Below are 27,420 nucleotides of genomic sequence, written 5' to 3' on the forward strand. Positions count from 1 at the left end.
GGTCCCCTGTGGCTTCTCCCAAGTCTCTTCCAACTTCCAAAGAGAAAAGGTCAACTTACACTTAACTTTCACTCTCCTCTATTCACTGACCTGTATTTCCTTTTTCTTCAAATAGAGTAGCCTACATTTGGAGTTTATTTTCCCCCATCCAGTCTTGCATTATGGTTTCTGCCCTGCCCATACCAATGAGACTCAGATGCTGGCATTCCATGCAAAAGGGAACATTTGCGCTGATGTTACCGAGTGGTCAGGAGTAGGGCAGGGTATTCCTGGAGAGGGGAATTTTGTGTGGAGACTCATGCTTTCCTCCTCACCGGAACCTTTCAGCCAGGGCCACGTGAGTCAGTAGCTTCTACATCTCACCATGATATGCCACAGCCTGACACCGCCTCTTCATTTTCCTCTTACATTACCCCCTGCTGCCTCCAAGATCTCCCTGCACCAGGTAATCGGCACTGACACCACCCAGGCAAGCAGTGACACCTCGGTCTTATCTCCTTAACCATGTCTCAGTAACGCCTTCCCAATCTCTAGAACAAGTAGATTATAATTTTATTTTGTTAGGACATCTAGGTAGATAGGCCCAACAGGTCATTGGAATGGTCATCTTTAACTCACAAAAGAAAGAAAATAATAGGTAATCCCAAGCAAAGAAGTGAAATGTGCTCTCCTCATGCCTCCATCTCCATTGCCGTTCCCCATTCTTCATTTTTTTTTAATTTCAAAATTTTACTGGGGTACACACATTTTGGTTACATAATTTGCTTCTGTACCGTTTGAGTCAAAGTTGTAAGTGTGCCCTTCACCCAGTTAGTGTGCATTGTAACCATTAGATGTGAATTTACCCACCCACCCCTTGCCACCCACCCCCAACCTACTTGATTTTCCTTAAGTTTTACTTCCATATGTGCACGTAAGTGTTGATTGATTAGTTCCAATTTAGTATTGAGTACATGTGGTGTTTGTTTTTCCATTCTTGTGAGACTTCACTAAGAAGAATGGTCTCCAGTTCCATCCAGGTTGTTACAAAAGATACTAGATCAACATTTTTTTTATGGCTGAGTAGTGCTCCATGGTATATATATACCACATTTTATTAATCCACTCATTATGGGCACTTAGGTTGTTTCCATGTCTTTGTGACTATGAATTGTGCTCCTATAAATATTAAAGGGCACGTGTCTTTTTTATATAATGCCCTTTTTTTCTTTGGGTAAATACCCAGTAGTGGGATTGCTGGATCAAATGGTAGGTCTACTTTTAGTTCTCTGAGGTATCTCCATACTACTTTCCATAGAGGTTGTGCTAGTTTGCAGTCCCACCAACAGTGTATAAGTGTACATTTCTCTCTACATTCTTTTTAATTTTACATAAATTTAAAAGTTCTTTACTTAGGAACACATTACAAGTGATTACAGCTGAATCAGGGTAAAATAGAATTTGTTTTGGGGTGGCTCCAGTGTAAATAAACCTGCAAGGTTCCAGCTACCCACAAAGTGAGGGTTAACAGAAGTATAATAGCAAAAAAGCTTTTTAGAGCAAAAGGAATTGAAAACAGGAGTTGTCCACACTGCAACTTTTAAACAGGCCTTTTCATGCTGAAATTAGCACAAAGGTTACTTAATATCCACAGTGCTGCATAAAGAACTATTGAGAAAACACCAGGGGCAGCTGGAAAAACACAGAGAAATCGGAGGCAGGCACGATGCCAGGCGCTGGGGCAGCCTCTCCATCTAAGCCCTCTAACAGTTGAGAGCCCCTGTAGGTGACCCGCACAGGACAGAAGACCCCAGGACACCAGGCCAGTGAGCTCTAAGAGAGAGCCAGGGTAACAGTGGGGTACAAACACAAAGGCAGGAAGCTACGGCTAGGACAACTACAAAAGGCAGAGCCAGACTTGAGTGCCGAGAAACGCCATGGTAGAGCTGAGAATATGCAGCTAAGCCAGCCTAGGGTCACAGAATACACAGAATTGGAAGGGCCTCTGGTGAGCACCCAGACAAACACGGTGCCCTTCCCTCCCCTACCTTTCCCTTCCTGAATAGCTCGATCCTAAAGCCCTTAAGTAGAGCAGAGCAAAGTAGGCATCTGTGTGGGGCTTGGCAGGAGAGCTGAGGTGCACCAGAGCAGAATGGCAGAGCCCAAGCAGTGACAGTATCTGCACAGGAGAGACTTGTGGTACAGAGTGACAGAGCCCGGGGCCCAGGCGAGGGAAGAAAGGCATCCATGGTGATAGGAAAGAGGCACAGTGCTGGGTTTCTGAGCCCAAGCAAGTAAGGCGGACAGCCCCACAGGGAGGCAGCCTGGCTGGGAAGTCAAACCTGGAGGCCTGGCATGAGGGGCAGAGCCCAGGCAGGTGAGGAGGATGCCTGGAGGGGCAGCCAGCCAGAGCACAGGATGTCAGCTTTGGTGAGAAGGGCACCCACACAAGAGAGGAGGTAGCAATGATGAGGATAGGATATTGGCTGTAAACGGGGGGCTGATCAAATGCTAAGAAGAATAGGAGCTGGTTTTGTCATTGTCAGAGAAGGTATTTTTACAAACATGGAAAGGGAGAAATGAATCCTGTGGTGTTTAACTGGAATCACAGGTTCACTAGTTCCCCCTTATCCATGGGGATACATTCCAAGACCCCCTGTGGATGCTTGAAACTGCGGATAGTCTGAACCCTATACATACCATGCTTTTTGATCTGATCACTGAGAAGGCTACTAAGTGACTAACGGGCATAGACAGCGTGGATGATTCCGGTCCTGGGTGGGACACAGGAGGACAGCACAAGATTTCATCACACTACTCAGCACGGTGCACAATTTAGACCTCATTAAATTTTTCATTTAATATTTTCAAACCATGGTTGACCACAGGTAAGCAAAACCATGCATGACGGAGGGAATACTGTATTACTGTAAATCCATAATTTTTCATATATATGTAAATAGATATCCTAATAACTATAGATGTGATTGTGGATTGATTTACCTGTACATAAGCCTGTATACACACATTCCCTAGCTCTGTCCATTGAGGTAGAACAGCACCACCCAATAGCAATGAGCACATTTGGCGCCAAGATCTTTGCCTCTAAATACCACTCTCCACCAGGGGAAGAAAGGGCTTCCCAGAGAAATGACTACAGGGCTGAGAAAGTACAAAATGAGCCTAGAACATCTTATTGTCCCAGAAAGCAGGCGTGTGCTCAAAGCATGACAGGGCTAGTCAAAAAGACACAGAAGCCAGATTGAAAGGGCCCTCACTGGCCAAATTGAGATCACTGAGAATCACAATAAACAATGATATATTATATCCCAGTAAATAATGATATATATCAAATAATCATAAAGTACGAGTATGGACACAAGCACAAGTCTATACTAAGAAAAGTAAATGAATGAATAAATTCAAAGTCTGATGAGGAACAGAAAGTTTCCATAGTATCAAAGTATTTTCCCCCAAATACTTAATAACTAGAAAGAGAAAAAGGCTGATTTCACAGTGGACAAGGCTGGTGGACATCACCTTAATCAAGTAATCATGATAAGCTTCATCAGTAATGGGACAAATCAAAAGTTTGTAACACCTGATAGGACACAATGAGGAAATGCAGGTTCCTTTCTGGCCATTTCTGCCAAAGAATGATACACAATATGAAGTAAATCATGAGCAAACATCAGAGAAACCCAAACTGAGGGACAATCTGCAAAATAACTGGCCTGTAATCTTCAAAAGTGTCAAGGTCGTAGAGCTAAGAAAATAGTGAGGAATTGTCCTTCAGTCTAGCTAGCTGAAGGAGATGGAGACTTGATAACTAAATGCAAGATGTGAATCTGGATCCCTTTTGCTAAAATAACATTATTAAAACAACTAGCAAAACTTGAATGGAGTCCAAGGGTTAGATGGTAGTAGGATTAGATGAACCAATGCTAATGTTCTGATTTTGGTGGCTGCCCATTGTTTTGCAGAAGATTGCCCTTGTCTGTATGAAATACACATTTGATTATTCAGAGAAGTTGGGGTATCAGGTAGGCAACTTATGCTCAAATGGTTCAGGAAACAAAAATTAAATTCTTGGTACTGTACTTGCAACTTTTCTGTAAGTTTGAGATTGTCTCAAAACAAAAGAAAAACAGCATTACTATAAACCACAAGTAAGAGGGTATCACTTAAATCTCGTTTTTTTTTTCAGTGAAAAATTCAAAATAACTTTAAATACCATTTAAGTAAATTAAACACCCTTCCACCCAACACATACGATCACAAAGCAAAAGAAGCCAGAAACGGAACAGTACCTACTCTCTGATTACATTTAAACAAAATTTTAAAACTGGCAAATCTAATCTTTGGTGTTAGAAGTCAGTACTTGGGGAGGGGTGGTACCTAGAGGGGGGACTTATAACACCATTATATAAGCTCTGTCATTTTTAGATTTTATATACATCGATCATTCAGTACGACCTCTTATGCCTGGTTCCTTTTGCTTAACATTATGTTTGTGGGATTCATCCATTTTTTGCATGTGGTAGTAACTCATTTTCAATGTATTCATCATCTTAGTGATGAAGTTTGGTTTTTCTAGCTAGGGCTATTATTAAGGATCCTGCTATGAACATTGTTTTACATGTATTTCGTTGCACATATGCATGCAATTCTGTAGGAGTGAACACGCTGCAAAACAGGATACATTCAAATGTAGCTAATGATGTCAAGCAGTTTCCTCAGTCCTTGACCTGATTTAAATTCCCACAAGCAGTATATAAAAGTTTCTAATTCATCTTTATGCCCAATGTCATGTACAATTTCTAATACTTAATTGACATTCCATGTATTTGTTGAACTGAATTCATCTGTCCCTAAAATGAACAACCACCTAAACATCAGGCTTTCACAGTGACTCCCTCCCTCCCTCTGTCCCTCCATTCTCAAAATAAAACGAACACTTGAAATACTGTAATAGCCCCAAAGCTAGTAACAGAATCAAGTGTTTAAACTTATTTTAAAAATCTTTCTACTCATTTTTCTAGATCTAGGTCAAATGCCCATCCTCTAGGAAGATAGCTCTGGTTGCTACTTCAGGTCTCATATGTTTTCCTCCAAGAAAAGCAGTTATAAGCACCACAAAACTCAACAATTCAGAAGTGTATCGTGTGAAGGCTTCAAAGATGAGGCTCGATACCTTCATGGGGGTGGGAGAGCTACATCTTACATTTCTTTGTGTCCTCCAGTAGTAAACACCATGCAAAACATGCAGTGAGTACCCAGTGAATATTTGTTAATAAATTCCTGAGTTTTGATTTGATTAAGGTAATGTTTGTCCCCTGAGGTTTGAAGGCTTTTGTGGACACAAGTATAGAGCAATGAGTCCTACAAAAGATAAAATGAAATTTTACTCCAATTAGTTCATTTAATGACCAAAAGCCATGTTCTTAGGCTTCACCAAGCTGCAGCAATATTGCTTCTTCCTTCTGATGTGCTAGATTAACAACAGGAGCTTCTCTTGGCCACATATACCTCCTTGCTCTCTTTCCCCCATCTGCTACTTATCCAGGCAAGACACCCACTAATAGCTGTCTCTGATCAAGTTACAGAAAGGGGAACAAGCGACTTTGTGGAGAGGCTCTGTCCTAAGGCAGAACTCCCAAGCTGGCCTGTGAGATGAATGAGAATGAAGTTCTAATTCAGCACAAAGTGCCCTGGGAGAAGGGAAACCTTAAGTGAAAGCTTTCTTAAAGGTACTGTCTTATAGATATGTAGATCTACCTCACGGATACGTGGATCTTCACATATCCACAAGCATTTTCTACCTGTAGCCAGACTCAAGGGCAGCAGTGTCACCCAAGCCTGGGCAGACCACATGTTCACTGCCCATGGGCTAGAATAAAAAATAGGAAGTGTCAAGGACTGGATCAAACCAAGCATTATGTGGAAACACCCCAAATGCCCATCAATACATGAGTGGATTAGTAAAATGTGGTGTATGTATACCATGAAGTATTACTCAGCTGTAAGAAGTAACGGTGATATAGAATCTCTTATGTTCTCCTGGATAGAGCTGGAGACGATTCTACTAAGTGAAGTATCCCAAGAATGGAAAAATAAGCACCACATGTACTCACCAACAAATTGGTTTCTCTGGTCATCACCTAAATGCACATTTGGGAATAACACCAATTGGGTGTCGGGCAGATGTGAGGGGGTGGGGAGCGGATGGGTGTATACTTACACAATGAGTGTGATGTGCACTGTCTAGGGGATGGACATGCTTGAAGCTCTGACTCAGGGGGGTGGGGGGGCATGGACAATATACATAACCTAAACTTTTGTACCCCCATAATATGCTGAAATAAAAAAAATAAAAATAAATAAAATCTCAAAATCAATTCATAACCAAAAAAAAAAAACAGCATCATTATACCCAAATGATCAAGTACAGGATTACCGATTATCCCTCCCCTACCTATAATATACACACACACACACCCATAGCCTGCCCTTCTATGTGCAGTAAAATCCAATTTGTCTGCAAGCTCTGCCATGAGCAGACCATTTCCCATGTTCTTTCCTTATCAACCTCTGTAGAAGTTGGAAAAGAGATAATAAACTGTGAAGTATCCCTAAGTCTTATTTTAACTAACAACTCAAACTCCTGAGTTTCTTCTGTAATGTGCTCTATGTATATGGTAAAAATAACTAAAATAATGCAAGAGCCAGAAAAGGAAAGCCAAAGAGAAAGCCCAGAAAACCCAAAACCAAAAAACAAGTCAGTCAGTCCTTAGAGATGAATTGAGAATGTTGAAGAATCAGAAAGAGAAAAAAAATCCATTGTAAACTTAAAAAAAAAGTTTTTAAAAAGGCTTGCTAAAAGAAAGGAAGTCTACTTGGAGGAAAGATAGTGACATCTGATAGCCCAGCAAGAACTGTGGAAGTTGGGCATTTTAAAATTGCATGACTCATTCCTTAGGGCCAAAGCAGAAATCAAATGAGGGAAAAAATTTCAGAAAAAAAATCTACCTGTCAACAGGGTGCTGGGGGTGGGTGGATGGATCAGTAAAGGGAAGAGAGAGAATCAATGACATCAAATGGGACCATTTAGTATGAAATTTTATGTCTCCAATAAATCTATTTCTCAAAATAGTTTACTACTCCCGGCCAATGTAACTGCAGAACTAGCGGGAATGTCTAACTGGGAATGTGCTGTCTGAAAGCTAGAGACACGGTCAGGTAGGAAGCACTAGTGTATGAAAGTCACCCTTTTTAAATAAATATCTGAAATATCTCAAGGAGGGAAATGAGCAGATGCAACAACATACACCATTGGGAAAGAAATTTCAGAAGGTCATTTTTTTATGTGTTTGTTGAGAGGAAGATTTTCAGTGTTTGACTATTTGCAAGGCCTTAAAAGCAAATAACCAGGTATAATCAATGAAGAAGGCAAATAGCCAGGAAGTGAGAAACATATGCGTACCTTCTCTAAATCCCCCATTCATTTAGTTAAGGATATAGAACTTGGTAGAAGTAAGGTGGCCACAGCCCCAGAGCAGAGGCTGTGTCTCCTGCTCCTGCTGTCCATGGGGTGCTCAGCTGCCAGTGGTCCTGTCCGCATGGATACCGTCCTCCCAGAGCTGAGAGGGAAGCCTAATTCTTGTTTTGCTGTTGCCCTTTTATACCTAGACTTTGAGTACCATCTGAGAAAACTCCACATCTCCAATCTCTTAAAGGAATATTTATAATATCAAAGTCTCCTCATTCTCAACCCAAATTTAGCATCAATAAGGTCCATCCATCCCCTTGGGGTGGGAACGAAACCATAAACAGTGCCCATTGTCACTGTCTGTTCCAGCCCTTGCAGGGTCCAAAAGGCTGTCTCTTCCCAACAGCTTAGATGAAGACACCAAAACAAGAGATTATTGCCTGCCACACTCATCAGGTAGATGAGAATTAAAGAACCTGAGAAGCGCCAGCTGTTGTGGTAAGAGTTCTCCATGTCAAGGACATGGATTCAAACATAATAAAACACTGCAGAGAACAGAAGAGCAGAAAAGAATGACAAAGAATGGGTACATTTGGCCAAATGATTCATCTTTATTTTGGTTTCCAAGTTCCCATGTATCTTCTCAGTCTTTTTCTGAATCACGCTATCTAAGATTCCTCTTCCACCGCTTCACCCATCATCATCGATTAGAGCAGTATAACTCCCGGCTACTGTTTTTAAACATCATTGGGCTTGCAGGCAAACAATTTGTCAAAAGGATGCAAGACATAAAAGGGTCAACTCAAATAGAATTAGTGTCTCTGGGTTTAATGGGTCAATGCTTCTCAAATTTTAATGCACATGCAAATCACCTGGGTATCTTGTTAAAATTTAGGCCTGATTCAGCAGACTGGGCGTAGGATGTGAGAATCTGCACTTTTAACAAGCTCTAAGGTGATGAGCATCCTGCCGGTCCACAGGCTGCAAGGATCCATTTTACCCAATGTAACAGACCCAAAGAGGCAAAGTCTTGTCTAAGGTTACTCAGTAAGTACTCAAGCTAGCACTTTAGCTCAGCTTCTCTGACTCCCAATCCAGTGGAATCGTTCTATGTGAAAAATATGCCAAGCCTCCATATAGGTTAAGTTAAAAATAAATCAGTCATGTCATACTGAAAGATCACCTCCAACAACCAAGTCAAACATTTTTTCAATTATAGAACATAAAATCCAGGCCACTTGTTTTCCCATTTTTCAAAGTTCTTATTAGTATCTGTCAGGCAATGGAGATATTTTCAAAAGAAACTAGATTTCCCTCATATTTAAGCTCCCTAGACCTGTGATTGATTCATTCTGGGTCAAAAAGAACAGAAATATTAATACATGAACATCTAGAGGGAGACTCTGGACACTTAGTCTTCAGTTTCTGTAATGAAAACAGAACTGAGATTCAAAGTCAAGTCTCCAGAAAGGAGATCCTGTGTGCTGCATTTGTGTAGACCGTTAAGCCGAGTCATTAATTCTATAATAGAGCATCTGGCCTCTTTCCCCCACAACGGTAGAGGGTCATTCTCCATTCTTCTCCTGCACCATTCCTGGACCATAGGGAAAGCTGCTAATTCAAGACCCAGTAAAAGGAACAATGCTGCTTCTTGAAGTATAGATTTTCCCATTCTCTCTTTCCCACCTCCAAGCCATAATGATGGAACGCACAAAATGAACCTGATGAACTAAAAAGTAAGCAGAAAGACAAAAAGGGAAGGAGGGAAAATACTCACTCCTATTTACGAGCCTGCAGCACAAAGTACTGACAGCGAGGGGAGGAATTCCTACCAGACAGACGCCCCGGTCCACAGTCTCATGTCTGAGTAAGCATGGGTCTTACCAGGCAACCCCCAAAGGTCAGGGGTCACAGAGAATTCCTCATCCGGAAAGCAGAGTTAGGGGATAAACAGAGCATTCCTTTCCCTCCCCTGTGAGGAACAACAAACCCTGACACACAGGCATCCTGCCACTCAAATGAGCAGCTTCTTCCAAAGAGCCACGAAGTTCCGGATCAGGAAGCAAGGCAAGAAGCCGCGCTGGGCAGGCTTTCCCACACAGCCCTGCCGGTGGACTTCATTCCTCAGCTCCATCACCCCAGGCTTCAGCCAGATTTCAAGAACAAGAGGGCAGAAACGGTCACATTCTTCGATTGTATGGAAAGGATCCAGCAAGACGTTCCATCTGGGCCAAGAACTGACCTGCACTTGAGGGAATGACGTGGTAGGAAGCACATCCCTCTCTAAAGAGAGGAGCCATCAAATGGCACAGATTTTTAAATGTTGCTAATCCTTGTTTGCAGCATTCACACAGCAAAATGCAAAGAATACTTCATCCTTGCATTTTTGGAAAGTAGAATCTAACAAACTTTAAAGAATTCAAATTATTGTAACAGCATATCCTAGCACAAACTGATACTTTGCTGGTTAGAAGCTGGAAAACTTCCAAAGCTCCATAGCAGCCTACATCTTAAAAGAAGGAGGATTAAATTTCTTTCTGTAGCAGACATTCCATTTGTTCTGGTGACAAAAATAAAAGTACTTTTCATCTCAATGTAAAGGTAGCTAAACAGGGAAACAATAGCCATGTTTGCCTTCAAACATGACTACTGGGTTAATATTGCAGCAGAACTGTATCACTGCAGTTTTGGGTATTTGTATGGGATAAATGAGGGTGTTTTCTTTTTCCCTCAATGCATAAAGAATCTGAGTCTTTATGTAATTATATCTTCTTGAGAAGACCTCCTCCCTTGTGTTTCAGCTCAAATAGTTGTTCACTGGAGATCAGAGGCAAAGACCCCAATGGTTTCAAGAAATAGAAAGAGATTTGTTCTTCACCTTGAATAAAAGGAGAGATTGGAAAAGAGAATTAGTCAGGACTTTCTGCAGCTCAGTGTAGAAGGATGTGTTGATTAATGCATACACACTCTTTACTTCCTGTACTGTTGTTTGAGACTGAATAACTCAGGCTTTGGGAAACATGCTGGTGACGGATTATTGTGTCCTCAGGTGATTGTGATCTGGTTCACAAACCCAGACCGAGTCCTATAGGTAGGGGTCTCAGTGGCTCCTGTAGTCACACACATTTGTGCAAACTGCAAGAAGGTATGCACGAAAGGCAGATGAAATTATAAAAAGAGGCCCATCCAGACAGATGAATTTTTAAAAGTACCCATCGAGCCAGACAAATTACAAAAACGTACTGCACTTTGTACAAAGACTTATAAAAAGCTCTCTTTTCCTCTTGGAGTCAGGACTTGGTTTCTATCCTGAGCCATGACATGGCTCAGCTGGCAGAGCCTGAGCTGGATTTCGGCCCCCAATACCCCCCTAAATGGACCAATGTAGTAGGGTGTACAACACATAAACACATGGCGCAACCCAGAGCTTTAGGTTGGGGTTTTCCCTGAAGCAAACAGATATTCTTCGAAAAAAATCAGGCCTGGAAAGAAGAGCTGGAAACCAAGGTGAGCCTGGGACTGGACTGGATGGAGAGAGACATAGATACATAGTCAGACAGACGGGGAAATTTCCTTATTGCCCCTGATTGGGCCTGGAACTCTGGAGCGAAACATGTTTTTCAGGAAGAGTACTGGTAAAGTGATCCTGCTACTTATCAAAAGGCCAGGCGCTTGGTTAGAGACCTCTTAAAGTTCAGCCTAGACTCTGAGCACACCCAAGGTGAGTAAAAGCTTTAGGTTATTATTTGTGTCGTACTTCCCTTTCCTTTATGTGAAAATTTTCAAAAAAGTCTTACTAAAAAGTATAGGCTGGACACTGATGTGCTTTGCAGAACTAAGGAAAGGCCTAAACCAGGCTCAGAAATAAACTCCAAAGGTGGGAGCAGTGTCTTCTGAAAGTCAGCCTGATGGTGGCAGTCATGGTGTTCTTAAAGTGATAAGCCCAGGCTGGCCACATAGCAGAGGCAGCATCATGGTACCATGATAACAAGCTTCGCCCAAGAGCTCATCAGAAATAGTGCAGGGACCATTTAAACAGACAGTAATATAACAGTTAATATGTGGGGATTCAAGACATTGTTTGGGTAGTTACGGAAATGTAATCTCATCTGGAAGCCACAGTCTAGGAGGGTCTATAGGAACCTGGAGCAATATAAAGGCTAGATACTGAAATAAACACATTCATCCTTTCAACCATATTTACTGAGTGTTTATGGCAGAACGTAGCTAAACGTGTGTCAACAAGACAGGGTGAGGGGAAAAATTAAGCAAAAAAGAAACAAGAAAATATCAAGTACTATAAGTTCTTTTTAAAAAATAAAATAAGTAATTGTGATAGAATGCTGGAGGAGTCCACTTTTGATTGAGTGGTCAGGGAAGACCTTAAGTTGGGGATCTACAGAGAAGAAGTAGCTATGTGGAAATGTGTGGGAACAGTGTTCCAGGCAGAGGGAACAGCATGTGCAAAGGCTATGAGGCTGGTGTGTGCTTGGTACATTTGAGAATCAGAGAGATCAATGTGGCTGGAGCACAATGCCAGGGGGAATGTTGTGGGAGAAGAGAGCAGGGAGGTGGTCAGTGACTAGATCACAGAGAGCCTTGGAACCCAGGGCAATGGTTCAGATTTCATTCTACTGTGATGGGAAACCAGTAGAATATTTTAAACAGAAGAGGTATCACTGCTCTACAAAAGTGTTTAAAAGACCAGTCTGGCCACTATGTGGAAAACAGCTTGCAGGAAATAAGAGAAGAGGCAGAGAAACCACATAGGAGGTCCTCAGCAATATTGACACTTTGGGTTATCTGATCCCTTATTATGGAGGGCTGTCCTATACATTACACAAAGTTTACCAGCATCCCTGGACTCTACTCATTAGACTCCAGAAGCAATATTCTCCTAGTGGTGACAGCCAGAAATGTCTCCAGATATTGTCAAATGTCCCCTGGAGGGTAAAATTATCCCTGTTGAGAACAATCTACACCTACTGTGTAGGTGACAAGAGTGGTAGAGTATGAACATATTTTGAAGGTAGAGCTGACAAGACATACTGACAAGAATAGAGACAGAGTGGGAAAGAAAAAGAGGAGGCAATATTAGAATATCTCCAAGATTTTGACCTGGGCAACTGGAGGAATGAAATTGACATGTGCAACGACAGGGAAGACTGAAGGGGGGCGCTCAGTAGTGGTGCTCTGAACATGTTACATTTGAGATTCCTGCCATGTGGAAATGGCAAATTGATTGCTGGAGTTCCAAGGAAATATCAGAATTAGATATTTAAATGTAGTAGTTATCCACAGACATACACAGATATAGAAATGAATGTTGGAAACAAATAATGGTGACGATGACAGATGACAGATATTAGATAGATGATTAGATAGATAGATAGATTTGTTACTGGTTGAGGTTACCTAGCCAGAGTGTGAAGTTGGAGAAGAATGATCACAGACAGAATCCCGGGAAACTTCTTGTAGTTAAGTGTGTGAAAAGGACCAGAGGATACTGAGACAGAACTACCAGTGGTAAATAGGAGGAAAACCATAATAATATGTTGTCACTTAAGCCAAGAGAAAAATATTTCAAGTAGGAATAATTGGTTATGTCAAATGGTGCTAAGATATCATCAAATAAGATACAATAACAAAGTGCCCACTGGAAGCATGAAGTTCACTGATAACTTGAAAAAAGCAGTTTTAATAAAGTGTCCGAACAGTTTGGCTAAAGAGATTTGGCTGCTCTTGCTAAGTCAAAAAGAAAACTAGAGTACTTCTCTAAAGCATTCTCAAGCTGTTTTCTGTGCGAGGTAAGCACGAGTGACTAACATGATTTATCTATATTTTCCATGCAGGAATAGTTTACAAAGGGCTTGTCAGGGTTAAGGCGGGTCTTAGTCTATTTTCTGTTGCTTGTAACAGAATACCTGAAACTGGGAAATTTATTTTAAAAAGACAATTTATTTCTTACAGTTATGGAGATGGAGAAAGCCAGAGTCTAGGGGCCAAATCTGGTGCGGGCCTCTGTAGAACAACATGGCACAGAGCATCGCATGTTTAGGGAGCTAAGTATGCTAGCTCAGTCTCTCCTCCTCTTCTTATAAAGCCACTAATCCCACTCCAGCGTTAGCCCATTAATCCATTAACTCATTAATCCATGAATGAATGGATTAATCCATTCATGAAAGCAGAGCCCTCAAGACCCAGTCACCTCTTAAAAGTTCCACTCCTCAATACCGCACCACTGGGGATTAAGTTTCAACATGAGTTTTGGAGGGGACAAAAAAATCAAACCACAGCAGGCAGACACTAAAAGGAAGGTTCTTGCTACTACTTTCCAGACAGGCTGCACAGTTTATAGCCTGTAAGAAGGAAGTCAAATGAAAAGGGCACTGAAGTTCTTCAGACTGAAAAGAAATCATAGATCACACTAATAAGGCATACGAATTTAGTTTATAACAGAGCAGACCCTTCTCCAAACAGGCCCTGAATCAATGAGCCAGCTCTCCCCTGTGAATAAATTGTGGCCACCCCAACCAGCCCCCATCCTCAGCAATGGAAAAAAGTGCTATCCTTCTCCCAGTCTAGTTTAGAATCAGAAAGCTCTCCAAAACAAAATATTTTTGGAATAAATATGAGTGAAAAATCCAAAGGAATAAATTTGCAAAACAGTTTCATTAATTTTTCCACAAATACACTCTCTGACCCAGGGAAGAGAAAAGGATATAAGCAATTATTTGACTCTACTTAGGAGCCTCATTCTCTATTCACTCTAAATACCCTATAGGTGGGACAGGCCTGGTGGTCCACAAGAACAGACAACCCAGCAGGCTATACATACAGGGATAATGAGGGAGATTCCTGGTGAGAAATGCCATCAGAGTGGGATTTAAATTCCTCCCAAAAGAGCTATATCATTCTCACCGTGGTAAAGAAGGAAGGGACAAAGATCATGGAGCCTTCAGTTCTACCAATCAACCTAGAAAGTTCTCATGGTAGGAACTAGAAGTCCCGGGGCCACTTGTGACTTGAAACAGGGGGAAGACAAAAGAAGAGCTCACGTGTCATCCAGGAGAGTGAAAGTAACAGGTTTAAAACTTAGAAGCTTCTTGCTATTGGCTTGGGCAATGATTTTTTGATATGACACCAAAAGTACAGGTGCATCAAAGTAAACAGTATCTACACAGTAGAAGAAACAATCAACAGAATGAAAAGGCGACCTATAGAATGGGAGAAAATATTTGCAAACCATATATCTAATAAGGGGTTAATACTCAAAATATATAAGAAACTCATACAACTCAATAGCAAAAAATATATAAATTAAAAAATAAAAATGGAGGCCGGGCAAGGTGGCTCACGCCTGTAATCCTAGCACTTTGGGAGGCCGAGGCGGGTGGATGTCTCAAGGTCAGGAGTTTGAGACCAGCCTGAGCAAGGGCAAGACCTCATCTCTACTAAAAATAGAAAGAAATTATATGGCCAACTAAAAACATACATAGGAAAATATTAGCCGGGCATAGTGGCGCATGCCTGTAGTCCCAGGTACTCGGGAGGCTGAGGCAGTAGGATCGCTTAAGCTGAGGAGTCTGAGGTTGCTGTGAGCTAGGCTGACGCCATGGCACTCACTCAAGCCTGGGCAACAAAGCGAGACTCTGTCTCAATAAATAAATTAATTAATTAATTAAAAAATAAAAATGGGCTAAGGATGAGGGGCATTTCTCAAAAAAAAAAAAATACAAACAGCCAACAGGTATACTAAAAGGTGCAAAACTTCACTAAATGTCAGAGAAATGCAAATCAATATCACCTTGCACCTGTTAGAATGGCTATTGTCCAAAAGACCAAAAATAACAAGTGTTGGCAAGGATGTGAAGAAAAGAGAACCCCTGTATACTGTTGGTGGGAATGTAAATTGGTACAGCCATTATAGGAAACAGTATGAAGCTTCCTCAAAAACTAAAAATAGAATTGCTATATGATCCAACAATTCCACTTCTGGGCATTTACCCATATGAGTTAAAAACTCTTGTCCACACAAAAACCTGCACCTGGATGGTTATAACAGCTTTAGCCAACAATGCCAAAACTTGGAAGCAACCAAGATGTCCTTCAGTAGGTAAATGGATTCATAAACTGTACATAGAGGCAATGGAATATTATTTAGCACTAAAAAGAAATGAGGTATCAAGCCATGAAAAAACTTGGAGGAAACTTAAATGCATATTACTAAGTGAAAGATTCCAATCTGAAAAGGTTACATATTGTGGGCTTCCAACTATATGACATTCTGGAAAAGGCAAAACTATGGAAACAGTAAAAAGATTAGTGGCTGCCACGGGTAGGGGAGAAGGGGTAATAAATGAAAGCACAGAAAATTTTTACAGCAGTGAAACACTCCATATGAAAATATAATTGTGGATATATATCATTATAAATTTGTCCAAAACTATAGAATGTACAACACCAAGAGTGAACCCCAATGTCAGCTATGGACTTTGGGTGATAATGATGTGTCAACGTAGGTTCATCAGTTGTAACAAATGTACCACTCTGGTGGGGGATGTTGATAATGGGGGAGACCACGTATGTGTGAGGATGGGGGATTATGAAATATCTCTTTACCTTCCTCTCAATTTTGGTATAAAACTAAGATTTCTCTTAAAAAATAAAATCTTTTTTAAAAATGAATCAATGTAATTTATCATATTAACAGGCTAAAGAAAAATCACATGATCATATCAACTCATGTAGAAGAAACATTTAACAAAACTCAACACCCATTCATGATAAAAACTCTCAGAGAACTTCCTCAACTTGATGGAGAGCACCTATAAAAACAAAACAAAACAAAACTGATAGCTAATATAATCCCAATGATCAAAACCTAAATGCTTTCTCCCTAAGATTGGGAACAAGGCAAGAGATGTCTGCTCCTACCATTCTTATTCAATATAGTGCTCAAACTTCTAGCCAATGTAATAAAGCAAGAAAAAGAAATTAAAAGGCACAAGATAAGAAACAAAGAAATAAAACTGCCCCATTTTCTAATGACATCATTATATACAAGGAATCCATCAATAAAACCATCTCAGAGCTAATAAGTGAATCCAGCAAACTCACAGCATACAAAATAACCATACAAAAATTAATTATATTTTCATATATAACAATAAATATGTGAATATGGAAATTAAAAATCCAATTGCTTTAAAAATGAAATATTTAGGTATAAATCTAACAAAACACATATAGGACTAGTATGCTGAAAACTACACAACACTGACGAAAGAAATGAAAGATCTAAATAAATCAAGATACATACCATGTTCATAGATTGAAAGATGTCAATTATTCCCAAATTAATGTACAGATTTAATACAATTTCTATCAAAATCCCTAAGTTATGCATACACAAGATTATTCTAAACTTTATGTAGAAAATCAGAGAACCAGAATCACTAAAACAATTTTGAAAAAGGAGACTAAATTGGGAGGAATCAGTCTACCTGATTTCAAGACAAATCATATAGCTATTGTAATGAAGACTATGTACTATTGGTGGAACAGAACCTAAAACTCAGAAATAGACTCACAAAAAATTTTATTTTTTACCAAAGGACAAAACCAACTTAATAAAGGAAAAATAGTCTTTCAACAAATGGTGCAGAGCAACTAGACATCTTTAGGCAAAAAAGAAAGAAGGAAGGAAGGAAAGGAGGGAAGGAGGGAGGGAGGGAGGGAAAAGAACCTCTAAGTCTCATATAAAATTGACTCTAAATGGATCATGTACTTAAATGTAAAACATAAGGAGGTGAAGAGGCAGGAGAGAAATGGGTATGGCTATAAAAGGACAACATGAGGGACTTTTGTAACAGAAATGTCTGTCATCTTGACCATACCAATGTCAAAATCCTGGCTGTGATAGTGTACAGTAACTTTGCAAGATGCTGCCATCAGAAGAAACTGGGTAAAAGGTACTACTAACACTTTTCTATATTAGTTCTTACAACTGTGTATAAATCTACAACTACTCCAAAATAAAAAGTTTAACTTAAAAAGAAAACACCTCTTTCAAAAGTTTAATCCATATTTGAGTTCAAAACAAGAAAGGAAACCTCATTGTGCCAAAAGAGAAAGGCAAACTTTAGGCCAGAAAAGTGAGTGGGAGTTGAAGCTGGAAGGCCCTGGGGAGATCCATGACCAGCTGTTCAGATTAAGAATTGGAATTTATTTCCCTTCAGGGGCTAGAGTTGAGGCTAGGGTTGATGATAGAGCCAAGAGCTTTAATAAAGCCTGGGCTAAGAAATGCTGTGAACAGGAATTAAATAATGTCTGTGAACAGGACAGAAAACTGTTCACTGACCCAGGTATACAGTCCAGAATCCGAGTGCTTAGGGCAGACCTTTGGTAGAAGCAGAGTGCCCCAAGAAAAATAACAACTCCAATTGTGTATTGTGCACAAGTGTGGGGTCTAACATTGTCCACTATTCTCCCAGCCTGGAAATCTGAACTGAACTACTAATAACAAACTCACCTGGAACCAGTGCTGTAGGGCCCTTGGCAGTAGCAAACCCAAAACCACCCCTACTGGGAGTCTCATTCCTGCTAAGGATGAATTCAGAGTCTAACCGATTAATGAATACAGTTTGACCATCAAAGAATAGAGAATGGGACAAATCAACTAAACTGTTCAAAATGAACAAATTCCATGATTTCAAAGCTATGAAAATGTTGAGGGGGAAGGGTAGTGAAAATGGTGGAGACAACAGACAAGAGTTGCTAAGCTGGGGACATGGGCTGACTTGGTCTGGAGGCAGCCTCCAAGACGACGGGGCCCAGAGCCATGTGAGAGGACATTAGGTGGAGGAAGGAGGTTGTCCCCCAGCTTCCCATAGGTGACTTTTCTGGGGTCTTCAGTTTGAAACCATCTGGGTCTGATCCAGGGGAGACTAAATGAGCCTCAACTCATAGACAATGCCAAGAGAACACAGCTCCAACATCTCGTTCAGATGACCACGTCTGAACCAAAGAATATGCAAGGCCTGCATCCTAGATGACAGGCAGATGTCCTGGTCCACATGAAAATGTCTCCTTCCTAAGGAAACCTTTCCAAATTCTACCTCTTCCCCTAGGACTGGTGACAGGGCTTAGAGCCAGCACATCCTAGGCCTGCCATCCCGTGGATTTGAGTGTGGCGTCATCCCTCGGTGAAAGAGAGAGCAACTGTACCAGAGGTCAGACCCCAGACATGTGATCGTAAGTCAGACATGAGTCCAACCACTACCCTTTTGACTAGGAGCACTCTAGGTAGAAACTGGCAAATTTTGACAGATGGGCAAATAAACGTGAGGCCAGCCATGCGGTGTGCTCACAGAAAGGAAAGAAACTCATTTGGCTTTTGGTGCCCTTTTTTATAACCATCCATTAACTGTCCAATTATGTATAAAAGGCTCCCAAATAATCCCAGTGGAATGTTTCTTCTGGCAATATCATTCCATAATTTGGGTGTAAAACTTTTCCATCATCTTAATGACCACTTTTTGCTCCTATATTTTCTATGAATCTGAAATCTGAATCTGAAAATGCCCACAGGGTGGTACTCATTGCTCCTTGGGGACATTTGAAATGGAAAAGGCACCAGTATTCTATTCCCAGGCCTGGAATAATGCTAAACGGTATGCAATTCCCCTTAAAAAGCATGAGATGAAATTAGGGAGCAATTTAGAGAGGTGGTTGCACCCCTGGTGCTGGTTAGAATCACCTGAGAACTGCTACATTAGACTAATATTGGCCAATACTGCCAATTAACACCCACTCTCACTAATCGGTGGTTGGCAACAGCTATTGCACTTTAGAATCTCCTGGGGAGCTTTAAAAAATGCTGATGCCTGGGCTCTACCCTCAGACCCATTAAATCAAGAACATCTGGAGCATGGAGTTGGGGCATGGGTATACTTTAAAGCTCCCCAGGTGATCCTAACGTTGAGCCAGAGTTAAGAACGACTGCTCTAGTCCAGTGCTTCTCAAACTTCCCAGTGGGCATCAGAATCTCCTGGAGGGCTTATTAAAACAAAGGTTTCAAATAGGCAAATCTATAAAGAAAGAAAGTCTGGAGAAATGGAGGTGACTGCTAAGGGGTACAGGTTTATTTTTGAGATAACAAGAATGTTCTAAAATTTTTTGTGATGGTTGCACAATTCTGTGAATGTATTTAAAGCCATTGACTATAATTAAAGCCATTGAATTCTAAGTGAGTGAATTGTACGTATGTGAATTATATCTCAAAAAAGCTGCTAAAACACACACACATATATTTCTGCCCACTCCCCCCTCCAGAGATTCCGACACACCAGGTCTGGAGTGGAGCCTATGAATTTGTCTCTTTAATGAGGTCCCGGGTGATTCTGCAGGTTAATTGCGCAAGTCCACAGACCGCACTGCTCCTACCCACAGAAAGGCTCCCGTGTTTAAACTTTCTAGGGTTTTATGAGCATAATAATGTTTCATTGTCAGGAGCTCTTTTAATGTCAGGAGTTCTTTCTTCTGTTCTTCTGGCCATAGAGGATCAGGTGCCACTGATGTTTCCAGGGCTATCTCCTAGAAATGAGAGCTGGGATTGCAAAGGGAAGACGTGATGTGAGCCCAGATCAAGCCTAGCGGATAAGTTCCACGGAGCCAGGAAATGTCCCCCCGTTCAAATGAGCACTTATATGAGGCCCAGAGAGAAGAACAGAAGAATAGGACACCATTATTGATTTTGTGTTATGATCTAATGAGGGGAAAATGATAAATACCTACATATGAAATTCCAGATTTACAGAAAAAGGCAAAGCAAGACTTTCCATTTACTGTACAAAGCAATTCATCCCCAGAGGTCCTTCAGGAAATTTAAACTGCTGTATAAGATTTTACATGAATGTTTTCCACAGTATTGTAGCAAAGGCAAACTGTACAGATGCAAAATAAACGGAGTCCCAAATTACAAATAACAGAAATTTTTAGCATAACGGCAGTAATGATGGGAGAATTTGGGACAAGTGCCTTCCATGGGAATGCTAATGCCACTAGCTGTTTTGCTCAGCAAACCAGTCCTGGCACAAATGCCAGTGTTGTCATACTGGACTCCACCGTCAGGACTCTGGGCTCTCTCTCCATGCAGTCACTCCTGAGCACACCCATCAGGGTTGGTGCCCACCTCCTACTCAAGCATGAGAAAAACCTCAAAAAATCTCAACATAATCCTTAAGCATTGCTTGCCATGCAGTTGCTAGTGGGGCCATCACTATTGCTGTTGCTAGAAGTAAAGGAGAACAAAGGGACCAAAGTTTGTTTTTAAATACAGGTTGAAATTCTGAAAAATAAGCTTGGTCACAGGCTTGAGATGTAGCATATAACAGTAGAAAGACTAGGACCCAATTAATTTGCACAGTGAAGTTATTCAATGTCTCCAAGCTTTATCATCTGCTCAAAAAGGGATGGGAGAGACAACATACATAAACTACATCATAAACCACACAATTCAGTGCCTGGCATATTAGAATAATAAAAATAATAACAGCAGCCAACATTCAGTGTTTATTATTTATATTATATATTAATTCATTTAATCCTCATAATACTCTATTGCGAAGGTCAGCAAACTTTTTCCGTAAACGCCAGATAGCAAATGTTGCTGGGTTCACAGGCCATACAGTCCCAATCCCAACTATCGCTGCAGTTCGAAAGCGGCCATAGGCAATATGTAAACACATGGGCATATCTGTGTGTCAATAAAACTGTATTTATAAAAACAAGAGGCAGGCCAGAATTGCCTGTGGACCAGTTTGCTAAACCCTGCTCCGTGAGACAGGTACTATCGTTATCTCCATTTTACAGATGAGAAAACAGAAGCACAAAGGGATCAACTGAAGCCCAAGATGCCACATGAAGTCTGACTATGAAGTACACATATGCCACTATTCCATCAAAGCAGCTGCCGCTGTCACTCAGTCCAAACGCAGGTTTTGCTAATTCAAAATAACGCTGGCCAGCCAGTCAGCCAACAATACCGTCGGAGCTGCCCCAGAGGTTGAAAACCCAAGTCACACCCACCCTCTTCTTCCCCCTCCCACCCCGATGCCCCTGGTTGGAGTTCTCCCTGTCTCTTCTAAACCCTCGGTGTCCTTACTCTCTGTACCTCCCAAACTGATCCCTTCTGTTTACTGTACATTTTCTCCCCAACTTCTTTGGGGCCCAGCATTATCACAGCACAGGGGCTTGGTTCCCATGTGTCAATGCGTCTGTGAACCTATTGGTTCTCACTAGTCTCCACTGGCTGAGACTCTAGGGGCCTGTAGAGGGGAGGCAGGGAGATGGCAGAGCCAGCACTCACCAGTCCGTGGCAGGCACTGAGGGCTGCTGTCCCGACTCTGGTGCCCCGCTGCAGGACCGTGCCCCTGAGATGGCAGCGGGGGGCGGAGGAAGCCATCATCTTAACATGGGAGAGGTTCCCATATCTCTTCTCCACGATGTAGCTATTGGAAAGAAATCCCTGATTGACTGTCAAGTTAAAAAATAGGTCCTTCTCCTCATGAGAAATTCTGTAGTACACTCGGTCCTCTGAGCCATCCAAATCTCTCTTCCTCCTGCTGCTCTTGGCGGGAAGGTGCAAGCCATACGACAGAAAATGCCCACTGGCATCTACTTGGACAGGAGCCACCACATGGTATTCAGGCAGGGCCTTGATAAAATGCTCTGAAAGAAAAGGAGACAGAAGGAAACTGAGATCCAAGTTGAGTCTATAGCAAGGAAAACCGCTTTCATTTGGAACTCAGATTCTAGCTTTTTTGATTGCAAAATCCTATTAACTTGAAGTTTAGAGATCCTTTCCACCATACAAATACTGTACACATTAAATCCCCAGAACAACTCAAATTTACACTTGCTCCCTTCTTGGTGACATGTAGCAGGCTGAGCTGACACTAAGGTGTAGCTCTGGAGAGCAGATGTCATATCAGAGGCAAATTTAGATGAGAATTAATTCATGACGAATACTGTAAGGAGAGGGACAAGATCCACATGACGAACAGGAACCTTTCAAGTTTAGAGTTTATTAATACAAATCGCAGAGCTCCACTGTTGCTTATTAGGAACTTAAATGCCTCAGGAACTTCCAGGTAAGTCAGGTTAAGGGAAAAAAACAAAAACGCAGCAAACCCATCATCTACACGCTGACCAACCTCATACCAATTACAGCATAAGAGTGTCCCATAATGTACCAAAGAGTGCTTAAAGGCACTTAAGTTTTTTTAACGTTTAGAAAACACACAAAATGAAATGATAAGGGAACATATAAGCATCTGAGGCATTGGCTCAAAATGTGAAAACTGCCACTTTAAAAATGCAAGACAGGAACACTTGTTCCTTCCACACTCAAGAGCAAACACCTCTTGACTTACCCAAATTTCAGTCCCCATGGACTACCTCCTTATGTTGATATGTGAGAATAACAAAGGACCTACCTAGCAGGGAATTAGTCATCACTCTGGATTACAGACTGCTTAAAGAAGACCATTAACTACTTAGTAAGATAAACTAATCTTTTGCTTCAGGCAAAAAAAAAGGAAAAACAGAAAACATGCTACTTGCCACCTCCCCTCTGTACCCCTTGCACTTTCTCACTTGCTTTACTTTGCTCATGTTGCTTCTCCAACTAGAATGTCTTTTGCGTTCTATCAAAATCCTTATGTGTTAAGTCCCAACTCAAATCTTTCCTCTTCATTCTCCTAATGTCCCTGGTTAAAGTTCTCTCTCCTTCCCCTGAGCTCTCTTGCCCTTACTTTCTGTACCCCCCAGAGTGGCTTTATTTTACATTTCCTTTTATTTATTATATATACTATTTATCTTCAAATCCTCTGGAGGCCAGAATCTTGCACATCATAGGTGGTCAATTTATATGTGTTGATGTATCAGTAAACACATTTATAGCTGGTTAATTAAAAGAATTGGACTCTATGGGGTACAACTACAAAAAAGCTTTTTTTGTTTTCCAGACAACTGCTTCCAAATATACTTTGTGGAATCATTCTTCTCTGCCTTGGATGAAATATGGAGCTGAGCACAGAGCTTTCACTCTCAGGTACTATTAACAATAATAATTAATAATAAGCAGTCTTAATGTTTAGGCACAAAAAGTCCAGACCCATTGCTTCCAACTGCAGCAGTTAGGCACAAGAGACCACACAGCAACATGGACACATTGTAAAAATAATGCTTAATGAAAAATAAGAAACAAAGCAAGTTAATACAGAGCTATTTACATTAATGGAAAATACACATACTCAAAAACAATAATATAAAGTTTGCCAGAGCACACACAACCAAGAAACACATATGGAACACATTAAAATGGTTTTCCACTGGGAGGAAGAGGAGTAGGGAGTGAGAACAAAGAGGCATAAATATATAAAACAAACAAAAAAAGTTTTTGCACAAATTATTGAAGCTAGTGTGCCATGAACTGAGGAGTATAACTGACTCAGTCCTTTCTACCACCCACTCACTCTCCAAGAAACGTCTGGATTTAGCATTGGAATATCTTCCAAGTCCAGGCCTAACTGCAGAGAGAAATGGCAGGCGTGTGAGACAGATATAGTCAGTTCTTGTAGTACTTCCCTCTTGCTGCTCTTCTCTGCTACTCACAGTGATGCCTCTGGATCCTCCAAGGTTGGAGCAAGGAAGGGAGTTAGGGGCAAAAAATACTCTTATTCAACTGGGCATAGCCGTCATCTATCAATGGTGCCCTGTCCCTTGGGATTGCCCCCATCCAGGTTCCTCAATGTAGGCAATTCCTCCACCAATAGCCACCCTCAGCCCTTCCCCCCTCCACTTCTTTATTGAGGACACCTCACCCCTGCAGGGCATCCTCTTTGGCAACCCTTCAAGATGATCCACATCTGGTTCCCTTCCAAGCGGTCCAAATCTGGCTCACAGGAGACAACCATGAGCCCTGTCCTGTTCCCCAATGTCAAGCAAATCAGGCTACTCCTGGCAGCATAGTGCTCTTGGTTGGCTCTGTCACCAAATGCCATTCTAGCCAGTCTTTTGCCCATCGGTATTTTAAGGCTAAAATGCTAGTTGATACTCCCCAAACCCACACCAGATTCTCTGAAATCTATAAAGGCCCTTCACTTGCCTTGAGTTGGGGGACAATCGGGGGAATGCCCCAGCACCCTAATCTTTGCTGAAGAAATCTCTCTTCTATATCTTTCCATTGACCTTTAAGCCTCTCCTCATGTACGAACCAAGAGGGTGAAGGGATGAGAATCACACTATCACCTTGCAAGTCCCGCATGCATGGTCTAAAATTTCTCTTTAAGTATGAGGGGGAAATTAACTCCTTTTTCCCCCCCTCAGACTTAAGGAAAAGTCCCATTTTAATACTCTGTGACATAAGCAAGTCTCTTTGTCTCTATCAAAACAGGGAAAAAAAAGCATGTTTTCTAACATATTATTTTTCCAAAAAGTCATACTGACTGATTTAAAAAGAACACAAACTAAAAGCAGCTGCATGTTTTTAAACACTGAATTCTAAATAAAATGTTATACTCCTCCAAGTTAAATGATCTATAACATATTGAACAAGATTGAAAAGAGTTGAAAATGTCTTGTTTGTTATACCCACAATACAAACCATAACAAATTCAGGTTATTGTGAAATGGAGAACAAGTGCAATTTTAAATCAATATTACATTAAAAAATATTTCTCTGAATAGACAATTTATGTAAAGTGATACATCAACATGGTGTATTAGTATACTTAATAATTATAGCAATTATGCAGAAATGTGGAAAACTAGGATCTAATAATAAAGAGGTAATAAACGTATAATAATGTCTCCACTATAACTGTAACTGTGAGATACATGTATATATGCATATGAACAAAGCCTTTGAGATAATCTGTAAAAGTGAAAATTGTCACAGTGGTGAGAGTTGAGGTATGGTTTTTCCTTTTGAAAATTGTATTTCCTGTGCTGTTTTTCCCAATTAAAAATAAGTTGGTATTGAATGTTCCCAACACAAAGAAATGATAAATGTTTGAGATGATATGCTAATTACCCTGATCTGATCATTATACATTATATGTATGGGCACATCGCTATGCACCCCATAAATATGTACAATTATTATGTTTCAGTTTAAAAAACAGAATTAAAAAGTATTTTTAAAAAAAAGATAAATAGGTAAAAAGGATTGGATGCAAGAGGGGTTGTGCTGGCTTCCGAGAGGTCTGTGAAGAACACTAGGTGGGGGAGATAAGCAAGGGATGCCAGTGCTGCACAACATAAGGCGGTGCCGCCTGACAGCAGGGGCTCCCAATGCCCAGTGCCCAGTGCCCTGCTGACTGTGCCCATCACAGCTGGCTGCTTCCCAGGGGAGGAATTGACCTTGGAGGAGGCACCCCATGACTGACCCAAGAGGACGGTCATGGAGAAGGGGCGGTACAGCTACCGTGAGGCCTGTGTCCTCTCAGGCAATAGGAAGGCAAAATGAGTTTGGAGTAACAGATCAATGGGAGTATTGGCAGGAGATAAGGCTGGAAGACAAAGCAAGCCAGAGGGGAGAGGCAGCCCTAAGTGGCGGGCTAGGTATTCCTGCTGCAGCGTGCAGCCACCTGGGCTGTCCAGCAAGGAGGAGTGATAACCCCAGAGCTAAGTTAGAAGAACTGCAATAGGAAGAGCACAGAGGAAGTGGACTGGGTAGAGGAATTATTTCAATTTATTGAGAGAACAACACATCTTTTTCCATAAATTTACTGACTTAAACTATCCCGTATGAGGATTGCCTCTGAAGATACACCTCAAATATTTAAACATGATTTTTGAATGTATAAAATGAAAGACTAAATCTTGTCTAAGCCCCGGCACCTATTGGCAAAAGAATAAAAGAGCAAAGAAAATTAATGGAGCCTGACCCAGTTGCTTTTTGACTGATGAACTTTTAAGAAACCCAAATTAAGTTGGCTGTATAATAACATAATGATAATAATTACAGTAACCATTTAATAACCTCTTGCTATGAGCCAGGTACCATAAGTCTTTCCCCATTCAATACTCACAACAACCCTGTAATAGAGACCGGTTGTTGGCCTCATTCCATAGATAAGGAAACTTGAGTCTAAGAAGTCACTATGCAACATTATACAACGTTACTTGGATTGAAACCCTGGGCTTCCTATTTCAATATTATGTTCTTAACTGCTGCACTTCATGTCCATAAGAAAGAGCAATTGCCCTTGGCAGAGAGGATAACAGAGTTACAGGTAATAACACTGTCCCTAGGGATGATGATCTGACCAGAAAAGAACTGCCTGACTGACTTCTTTATGCCTCAGTTTGCTCAGCAATAAACGGAGATAATAACTGCCTCTTTATTGGTCAGAGTAAAGGGGCAGCATCAGTTTTCCATCCTGATTTGATTGCAAAGGTGGCAGCTATGCTAAGGCAGCCCTCAGGTGTGGATGGAAACAGGAGGTCATTTACAGAGTGTGGTTTATGTGGGCGGCCCAACCGTAGCCACCTCATCTAGACAGTGGGAATAATAATAATAGCGTTGACCTCCTAGGCTAGTTGTGGCTCCAATGTATTAATATATGTAATTGACTTCAAATAGTGCTTCACAAATAACATTCATTAGCTAAACACTAGTATTGTTGGTATTAAAGAGAGAAACTTGGCTACCAGGGATCACTGTGGACATAAACACATATAACTTCCAAGAGCAGAGAGTGGGGAGAAGCCCACACTCACCTTGGCTTCCTCTCAGTAGGTATTTAGTTTGGCAGGTTAGTTAGCTATAATCTTGGCCAACAGAAAGCACAACTCAAAGGGGATATGACAGGGACGGAGAAATGGGTGTTACGAAATAGCAACAGCTCATAATTTTTACCATTTCTATGGCCAAGTACCAT

The 27,420-nt window shown here is 41.1% G+C and overlaps 1 protein-coding gene across 1 annotated transcript in view; it reads right to left on the bottom strand.

Annotated features, from left to right (window-relative positions):
* ADAMTS12 (ADAM metallopeptidase with thrombospondin type 1 motif 12) overlaps positions 1-27,420 on the bottom strand; it is a 245,657-nt gene that overhangs the window by 214,553 nt on the left and 3,684 nt on the right. Inside the window, exon 2 of the mRNA XM_045565804.1 lies at positions 21,840-22,201. Coding sequence (XP_045421760.1) covers positions 21,840-22,201 — 362 coding nt within the window. The remainder of the gene's footprint in view (positions 1-21,839; positions 22,202-27,420) is intronic.

Source organism: Lemur catta, chromosome 12, assembly GCF_020740605.2.
Source record: "Lemur catta isolate mLemCat1 chromosome 12, mLemCat1.pri, whole genome shotgun sequence".
NCBI classification, from domain to species: Eukaryota; Metazoa; Chordata; class Mammalia; order Primates; family Lemuridae; genus Lemur; species Lemur catta.